Genomic DNA, 9,895 nt, shown 5'->3' with positions numbered 1-9,895 from the left:
AAGGTGTGACCTACCCATGGCCACAAAGCCAGGACCACGTTTGCTGGCTCCCAATTTGTGTTCTTCCCATCAGACCAAACAGAACTGGCTTGTGAGTGGCTCAGAGTCTCGCCCCAGGCAAACCCCGCTGCAAAAACACTTCAATTTAGGTTACCTCCTGGTAAAAATAAATTGGTACATGCGCGGAACGCACCAGAGGCTCCGCCCTAGCGCCGTCTGAAATCGGCTCAGTACGCCTGCGTCAGGCTGTTCCTCCCACCCGCCCCTTCACTCAGCGCGGTTCCCGCTACTCCCCGCCCCTTTCCCGCCCGGATATCAGCCTAGTTTTGGCGGATGTTGTTGTGAATCCGAGAGACACGTGAGGTTCTGCTACGTCATCACAAGCACGCGAAGGAAAAATGGCGGCGGCGGGTGTTGTGAGCGGGAAGGTAAGTAACGGCCGCGGCGAACGCCCCTACTTTTCTCTGGGACAGGGGTGCTTTGTTACTTGGAGGCCGGTCGGGGAGGGACGTGAAGGCCACTCTGCCTCAGGAACAGCGTGTGGCGGATGTAAGAGGAGAGGAGTTGGTCGTGTCAGCTGTTTTCTCGATATTGCCGGCTCAGTCCGGGAATTAGAGACCGGCTCCTGCTCCAAGGCCAACTAGGCCTCGGCTCTCTTCTCCCCTGCACTGCTCCGGAGCAAGGGGACATTTATTTGTATTGCCTTTTGTAAGGAACAGGTAGTTGCCTCGTTCCTTTCTTTTTTGTGGCTCACTTTTTCCTAATTCTAGTTTTTTAGATCTACTCTTCTGATTCCACTGGTTTTTTTTTTGTTTGTTTGTTTGTTTGTTTTTGTCTTCCTTTGAGGCGTTAATCTAACTTGCCCCCTGGCTTTCCCTGCTTCACTCTGCTGAAGGCATCTTTGTCCCTTTCGGGTGGAGCTGAAAACAGGTGCTGTGCAGCTGGGCACTTAGAAGAAAAGCGTGTATTGGATTCATTTTACCAGACTGCCGAGTTGGCTAGTGGTTGTGAGCAGCAGGGCGTGTTTCCACTCAGGGAACAGGAGATTTACACCATACTACGCTTGTCTAGGAAGGCGTTAGTTAAGGTATTTACTTCCTAGGCGTCTCTACGATATTCTTGTGGAAGTATCTGTGATGCTGTCTTAACACCTCCTAGTTAGCAACTAGGATTAGGTGCGGAGGAGATTTCGTTGTATAGTGCATATACACCTTCCGAGAGCATATTTTAATGCCTGTTATTTAGGACTGTCAGGACATGCCACAGGCATCATTTCCCACTGCGGGAGTATTTCGTAAACAGTTGGGGCTGGTGATGACTCATCGAACACTAAAGACTACGTATTTACTTGTCGCCGATAGCTTCCTCTGTTCTTTGAGTTTCCGTCATTTTCTCTATGTTGCTCTCCTTATCCCGTTTTGAATTATTTGGCAACGTTTGTGGTTTGGTGTATGGACTACTAGACTTGGCAGAATAACACATTTGGTCTTGGTTTTGGTGTTACTTTGAAGTGTGACCTTGGGAAACTGAGCACGCATGATTTCTCTGTCCTTCATATTTTTTTATTTCCAGAATTATTACTGTTTGCATAGGAGTTGTTTAGGATTACATGAAATAATAAAAGCATTAAGAAGGATTTCATACTTCTGCATATTGGCTATTTTAAATGATAGGTTGGTTGTAGTTTTTGGATTATTCATGCTCTTTGATTGCTGTGTTGGTTTTTAAGTCTTCACGGTGGCTGTTGATTTTCTATTTGACTCATTACATATTTGAAAGTTATCCTGCTTGATTTTCTGTCTGGACTGTTCCAGTGTAGATCTTTCCAAGAAGGGATCCTTTCCATTTGAACTACACTTCCCTTTTTCAGGTGTGGATTGATTTTGAGAGAATCTTTGAGGTGATGAAGCCCAGTTGTGAAATGTAAGACTTTTTTCACCCTTTCCTTCCAGCCACTCTCTTTCATAATATGACTTAAAGTTAGTCTTTTATTTCATAACTCTACTTCATCACCTCCTTTATTCTCATTGCAATACCATTACCGTCATTCCATCTAAACCATTTTCTATGCCCAAAACTGCCCCTCTCCTAAATGATAGTGTCATGACCAGCAGAACCCACTTATTCTTCCCTCAGCAGGTTCAGATCTAGTTTAATGGTATCATCATTCATGTGGTTGCATGTAAAACAAACCTGGAGACATCTATTTCAATAACAACAATTAATCAAGAACTGAGTTTTCTAGTTTACCTTAAAGAGATTTCTGAAATTTCTGCATCATCTTCATTTTCCATACTTAGTTCCTTTAGTCTACCTCTAGTCTTGAGTTCTTAACAGATTTTTCTCCTTGTTTGCAGTTTCTTTGTCCACAATCCTCTCTCTACACTACCACTGGAGGTTTTCTTTTGTAATGTATACATCTGAATGTACAAACTGATCATCTCTAGCTGAAAAAAAACAAACTATATATATATATATTTTTTTTTAAGATTTATTCATTTTTGAGAGACAGAGAGACAGCTTCAGCACAGAGCCTGACATGGGGCTCGAACCCACGAACCATGAGATCATGACCTGAGCTGAAATCAGATGCTTAACCAACTGAGCCACCCAGGTGCCTCCCCCCCTTTTAAAAAAACTTTTATATTATTTTATTTTTAATTTTTTTAATGTTTATTTCTGACAGAGAGATAGAGAGCATGAGCGGGGGAGGGGCAGAGAGAGAGGGAGACACAAAATCCAAAGCAGGCTCCAGGCTCTGAGCTGTCAGCACAGAGCCCGATGTGGGGCTCGAGCTCACAGACGGGGAGATCATGACCTGAGCTGAAGTCGGACGCTCAACTGACTGAGCCACCCAGGCGCCCCTTAAATTTTATTTTTAACAAAATCTTTGTTACTGTCTCCATTAAAATACTACTAAAGGCTGCTTAACATGGCATAAAAGGCCATGTTCCCTGGGCATCAGCAGTCAGCACAGAGCCCGGAGCCTGTTTCAGACTTTGTGTCTCCCTCTCTTTCTGCCCCTCCCCTGCTTATGCTCTGTCTCTCTCTCTCTCTCTCTCTCAAAAAAATAAATAAACATTAACAAAAAAATTAAAAAAAAAAAAAAAGGCCATGTTCCATTCCTGGCTTTATCTTCTGCTTCCCTACTTTCTAGTCTTGTTCCTTTGGGAAAGGGGAATAGGGAAGAATATGTACACACACACACGTGTGTCTGTATGTTTGAAAGAGTGAGTGTATATATGTATATGTATATGTATGTGTATTTCTTTATTCCCACACCCCTCTTTCCCCCCGCCAAAGGTTCAGCTAAGACCTGTCGAGCTTAGAAGCCTAGGGCAGTGGATATTAACCAAGGTTCACAAGAACCACATGTGGTACTTAAAAAAAAATACAGATGCTGGACCACAGCCCAGCCTTATTGAATTAGAATTTCTCATTGTTGAGATCTAGGATGTAGACTAACTTCTAACAGTTTTGTTTTGCTTGCTTTGTACTTTGAGCGTAAGAAGTGATAGAGGAAGTTAATCTTTGTCATGGAGAGAAGCGTTGTGAAGTAGCAGTTAAGAGTTTGGATTTTGGACCCAAACCAGTTTCAAAACTAACTTCATACTTACTAGTGATTTCAGTCAAATTACCTAACCTTACTGTGCTTCCGTCTTTTCATTTGTAATATGGGATGATATAGTACCTATTTTATGGGATTGTGAGGAGGATCAATGAGTAAATATATTAGATCTACCAATACATGGTAGATGTTGTGTGTTATTTGTAATCTCAGTTTCTCTGCAAGTCATTATTTAGGTTATGGCAGAATTTTAAAGATATATAATATGATTTTTGGTATGGGTGTAAACTTCATTTTTGAAGTTGGCTCTTGTTCTAAATCTCATTGTTATTTTAGGAGTTAAAAAATACCTTGTTTTAGAAATCATGTAGTTTTGGGCACCTGGGCGGCTCAGTCGGTTAAGCGTCTGACTTCAGCTCAGGTCATGATCTTGCAGTTTGTGGGTTCGAGCCCTGTGTCAGGCTCTGTGCTGACAGCTCAGAGCCTGGAGCCTGCTTCGGATTCTCTGTCTCCTTCTCTCTCTGCCCCTCCCCAACTTGTGCTCTGTCTCTATCAAAAAATAAATAAATGTAAAAAAATTTTAAAAAAATCATGTAGTTTTGATGAATGAAAAAATCATCACAGTAGGACAGTGGTTAAGGCGATGGAGCCTGATTGGGTTCAAACCCTGGCTCCACTGCTTTATGGCTGTTTTACTTTGGGTAAATTTCTTAACTTCTCTGTGCCTGTTTTTCTCATTTGTAAATGAGGGATAATATTTCCATTGTGGAATGGTAAAAAGGATTAATATTTGCAAAGCATTTAGAATACTGTCTGGTGTCAAGTAAGTACTCAAGAAATGTTAGCTGTTGTTATTACTATGTTAAAGAAAACCCTTTCAGACTCCTTAAAAATTGTAAAGTTGTTATTGGTTAGGATATAATTGAATGCTGATATCTGCTGCCATTTTCCACAAAGATTTGAGCTATATAGTTATGTAAGATAAATTAGAAAAGTAAAAGGGAAATAAGTATAAGAAAGGTAAATGGAACTGGAAATACTACAATTATTAAATAAACTGCTGGAGTGGGCCACGGTTTAGCTCTATGTTTTTTAGTGGCCAAAGTAAAGAGGGAACCCGATCCATTATAAGGATGATAGATCCAGAATAAAATAAAACCAAAAGCAAAACCCCAAAAAAACTAGTTTCTAAAGGGTAGAACAGAGAATAAACTCTCCTGTAAGTTCTTTTTACTGTGTAATATAATGTATGTACTTATATGGCATATTGTATCCTTCTGGTAAGAAAGAAGGACCCTATAATACCCCTAGTATGCTGATGGTTTTATGCCAGTGGGTGGTTCAGTAGTTCAGTAAATACAGGGTACCAATTTGATGTCTTCAGGTCTCTGATGATATGACTAAATTCAAGGATATATATTTGCATATATATTTTAGCTGAGCTTTTGAAAGTGGGTTTGAGTGTGATTATAAACCCCGATTAGTTCTTGGAGTTCAATTGTTGTTGTTGTTATTATTATTTTTTTTTCTTACTATCTGTGGGTACAACAGTATGTTTTAACGTCAACCAAATAGGGAAAGTGACGTTCTCATGTGAGTATTGAAGGGAGAAATAGGGACACTGCCTGTTAAGGTCATCATATGTCTTCTATAACTGGTGGACAGAATTGAATTAATGGAATGAGTTGAATTTACCTGCAGAGAAGGCAGGAGAAAGAAAATAGCCTGAAATAAGTTTTGCTTTAGATCCAGGTCCCTGATTGTTAAAGTTTACTTTCACTTATTCAGCAAATATTTATTAAGCACCTGATTTGTTTCAGGCAGTATATTAGGTATTGGAGGTATATCAGCCCCTTACCTTCTGTCTTATAGACTTCAGTTCTTTAGAAGGAAAATATTCACTAGCACCCACCCCTTTGTCTTGTGTAAATAAATGCAAAATGAATTTCAGGTCCTTGAAGTAGGTGTTTTTTGTTTTTTGTTTTTTACTTGTTTTATTTTTTATTTTTTAAAATTTACATCCAAATTAGCATATAGTGCAACAATGATTTCAGGAGTGGTGCTATTTTTAGTATATGTATTCTGAAGACCAGTAAACTGACAAATCATTAGGGCAGGGCCTAAAATGTTTCACCTGCCTAGATTCTGGCACAAAGTACATATTCAGTGAGTAGGAACAAGCAAGAAGGTAAAGAAAATGATTGGGGACTAGAGTGGGAGAGATGGAATACTAAGAGTGCTCTTCTTTTGGAGTTAAAATGCCCTATTTTAGTACACTTGGTTTCACTCCTGTTTTTACTGTGATTGTTTTAGAATTTAGTTCTATTGAAAATGGGTGCCTGGGTGGCTCAGTCAGTTCAGTGTCCTACTCTTGGTTTTGGCTCAGGTCATGATCCCAGGGGTTGAGCCCTGTATTGGGCTCTGCACTGAGCGTGGAGCCTGCTTGGGATTCTCTCTCTCCTTCTCTCTGAAATAAATAAAAGAAAAAAAAAAAAGAACTTGAGACGTTTGGGAAATCAGCTTTATTTTTGTTAGTTTGTTTTGATGGCATTCTTAGTAGGAATTTATTTTGTACCTTAACTTTGGCTTCTTCTAATTCCTTTTAGATATGCTTATAGCCCTGTGAAACCTTTGTGCTTAAGAAACATCAAGAATATTCTTAGTATCTAGATATTCCTGGAGAACTTTTCTTTTCCTACACTAGATCTTATAACATGGTAATACCTTCCTGGTGTAGAATACATTATGAATACTTCTTTTTTTTCTGGCATTCTTTAGCAAACATTGGAGTACCTTTTGTATACTGAGTTCTTTGGACACAGAGTGGTTAAACACAGACTTTACTTTTGACATAATACAGTAGTTAGCAATTTTAACAAGTTATTTCAATTTATGAATTAATAAAAACATGACTTTTTTTGGTGAAAGAGTTAAACTGTTAGGTTCTTTGATGTGACATAACTGCTGGGACTAAATGAGAAATTATAACCCGACTTTTTGATTTTCACTTTTGAGTGGAAGATTTGAAATCCTTATGAAATCTATTTGTCTCTTAATATGCAATACTATAATGTATATGTAGTTCTTGGTATAAGAGAAGGCATTCACTTAGTCCTCATTATACCTCCCCAGACTTAAATTATTCCTGCCTTCCTGTCTGACATTGTTTGGCATACTGGTTTTTTTGTTTTTTTTTTAAGAAACTTTTCTTTTTCTTTTTTCTTTTCTTTCTTTCTTTCTTTCTTTTTTTTTTTTTAGTGTTTGTTTTTGAGAGAGAGCGAGCGTGACGGGTGAGAGGCAGAGAGAAAGGGGAACACAGAACTTGAAGCGGGTCCCAGGCTCCATGCTGTCAGCACAAAGCCTGAGCGGGGCTCGAACTCACAAACTGTGAGATCATGACCTGAGCCAAAGTCAGATGCTCAACTGACTGGCACCCCAACATATTGTTTTTAAGAAACAATAATAGTTCTGCCTGCCTATGAGAATTGTAACATCCTTAATATCTCAATATCTGTATAGCTTCACTCTCAGAATATCTGTGGTTTGTTACTCATTTTTTATATATTTTTTAATTTTTTTAAAGATTTATTATTTTCTAATTTCAATCCAAGTTAGTTAACATATAGTGGGATAATAGTTTTAGGAATAGCATTTAATGATTCATCGCTTACATATAATACGCAGTGCTCATCCCAACAAGTGTCCTCCTTAACACCCCTTACCCCTTTAGCCCTTCCCCCCACCCGCACCCCACCAGCAACCCTCAGTTTGTACTTTGTATTTAAGAGTCAATTATGGGGGCGCCTGTGTGGCTCAGTTGGTTAAATGTCTGACTTCAGCTCAGGTCATGATCTCACAGTTCGTGGGTTTGACCCCATGTCTGTCTGGCTCTGTGCTGACAGCTCAGAGTCTGGGGCCTGCTTCAGAGTCTGTGTCTCCTTCTCTCTTTGCCCCTCCCCCACTCATGTTTTTTTCTCTCTATCTCAAAAATAAGTAAACATGAAAAGAAATTAAAGAATCTCTTATGGTTTGTCTCCCTCTCTGGTTTTATATTATTTTTGCTTCCCTTCCCTTATGTTCATCTGTTTTGTATCTTAAATTCCACATAGGAGTGAAATCATATATTTGTCTTTCTCTGACTTATTTCGCTTAGCATATTACAGTCTAGTTCCATCCATGTTGTTGAAAATGGCAAGATTTCATTCTTTTTGATTGCTGAGTGATATTCCAGTGTGTGTGTGTGTGTGTGTGTGTGTGTGTGTGTGTACTTTATCCATTCATCTTGTTTATCGATTCATTAGTTGATAGACATTTGGGCTCTTTCCATGCTTTGGCTGTTGTCAATAGTGCTGCTATAAATATTGGGGTGCATGTGACCCTTCATATCAGCACTCCTGTATCCATTGGATAAATGCCTACTAGTGCAATTGCTAGGTCCTAGGGTAGTTCTATTTTTAGTTTTTTGAGGAATCTCCATACTGTTCTCCAGAGTGGCTGCACCAGGTTGCATTCCCACCAGCAGTGCAAAAGGGTTCCCCTTTCTCTGCATCCTCACCAACACCATTTCTTCGGTTGTTGATTTTAGCCATTCTGACAGGTGTGAGGTGGTATCTCATTTTGGTTTTGATTTGTATTTCCCTGATGATGAGTGATGTTGAGCATTTTTTCATGTGTCTGTTAGTCATCTGGATGTCTTCTTTGGAAAAGTGTCTAGTGATATCTTTTGCCCATTTCTTCACTGGATTATTTATTTTTGGGTGTTGAGTTTGATGAGTTCTTTATAGATTTTAGATACTAATCCTTTATATGATATGTCATTTGCAAAGATCTTCTCCCATTCCATTGGTTGCCTTTTAGCTTTGCTGATTGTTTCCTTACCTGTGCAGAAGCTTTTTATCTTCATTGGTCCCAATAGTTCATTTTTGCTTTTGTTTCCTTCCCTTGCCTGTGGGTGACGTGTCAAGTAAGAAGTTGCTGTGGCTGAGGTCAAAGAGGTTGTTGCCTATTTTCTCCTCTAGGACTTTGATGTCTTCCTGTCTTAGTTTAGGTCTTTCATCCATTTTGAGTTTACTTTTGTGTGTGGTGTAAGAAAGTGGTCCAGGTTCATTCTTCTGCATGTTGCTGTCCACTTTTCCCAACACCATTTGCTGAAGAGACTGTCTTTTTTCCACTGGATATCCTTTCCTGCTTTGTTGAAGATTAGTTGGCCATACGTTTGTGGGTCCATTTCTGGGTTCTGTATTCTGTTAGATTGATCTGTGTGTCTGTTTTTTTGCGAGTACCATACTGTTTTGATGATTACAGCTTTGTAATACAGCTTGAAGTCTGGAATTGTGATGCTTTCAGCTTTGGTTTTCTTTTTCAACATTACTTTAGCTATTCGGTGTCTTTTCTGTTTCCATACAAATTTTAGGATTGTTTGTTCTATTTCTGTGAAGAATGTTGGTTTTATTTTGATAGGGATTGTATTGAATGTGTAGATTGCTTTGCGTAGTATTGATTGTGGTTGTTACTCTTAAAACAACTTATGTTCTACATTTCTTTAGTTCTACAGTCATTACTGATTAACTTGTCCCAAATGAAAGTCGTTGTTTTTTTTTCCTTCTGTATTCCCTATCAGTGAATAACCTCATCCACTCAGTTTTGTCCTTGATTTCTCTTCTCTTCATCTTCCACATCTAATCAGTCATGCAGTTCTGTCACTTTGACCTTCTAAATATTTTTCTAAGCCATCTGCTTTTCTTCATCCCTACTGCCACAGCTGTAGTTCAAGCCACCATGAATCTCTCCCTCCCTTGGATTATTGCAGCTGTTCATTCTTGGCTCTGCAGCCAGTGTGTTGGCTCCGAGAAGGCAGGTCTGACCATGGCATTCCCCTGCTGGAACTTTTTCATGGATTTCTAGTGGCAAAGAGTTATCTTCAGGACAAATTCCAAACTCCCAAATTCTTGAGTGTGGTTTACAAAACTCTTTGTGATCTGATCTGGTCTCTACTTTTGTCCCTAAACTCTTTAACCTTTACTGTCTGATCTGGATTGTAGCCATGCACTGAACTGTTGTTCTCTGTGTAGAATGTACACTCTGCCAAGAACATAAACCTTCTGGTTAAAATTGTTTCTTCAGGGACACCTCGGTGGTTCAGTTGATTGAGCGGCTGACTCTTGATTTTGGTTCAAGTCATTTTCCCAGGGTTGTGGGATTGAGCCCTGTATCCTGCTCTGTGCAGAATGTGGAGCCTGCTTGGGATTCTCTTTTTCTCTGCCCCTCCTCTGTGTGAGCACTCTCTCTCCCTCTTCTTCCTCTCTCTCCCTCTTCTTCCTCTCTCTC

At 39.6% G+C, this 9,895-nt stretch overlaps 1 protein-coding gene across 3 annotated transcripts in view; it reads left to right on the top strand.

Moving 5' to 3' along the window:
• The first annotated feature begins 303 nt into the window (after nucleotides 1-303).
• The window catches only part of TBC1D15 (TBC1 domain family member 15), a 75,254-nt gene continuing 65,662 nt past the window's right edge, over nucleotides 304-9,895 (top strand). The window contains exon 1 of one of the 3 annotated variants that reach the window (XM_040491412.1): nucleotides 304-428. In XM_040491412.1, the coding sequence (XP_040347346.1) occupies nucleotides 399-428 (30 nt within the window). In that variant the 5' untranslated portion in view covers nucleotides 304-398. Of the gene's footprint in view, nucleotides 429-1,065; nucleotides 1,088-9,895 lie in introns of those variants that run through there. The other 2 variants (XM_040491413.1, XM_040491415.1) reach the window with 2 other exon arrangements.

This window comes from Herpailurus yagouaroundi, unplaced genomic scaffold (genome assembly GCF_014898765.1).
Source record: "Herpailurus yagouaroundi ecotype Mexico unplaced genomic scaffold, PumYag 182, whole genome shotgun sequence".
In the NCBI taxonomy this organism is placed as follows: domain Eukaryota; kingdom Metazoa; phylum Chordata; class Mammalia; order Carnivora; family Felidae; genus Herpailurus; species Herpailurus yagouaroundi.
Note: the sequence above shows the minus strand (reverse complement) of the source record. Positions and strands in the feature narration are given on the sequence as shown.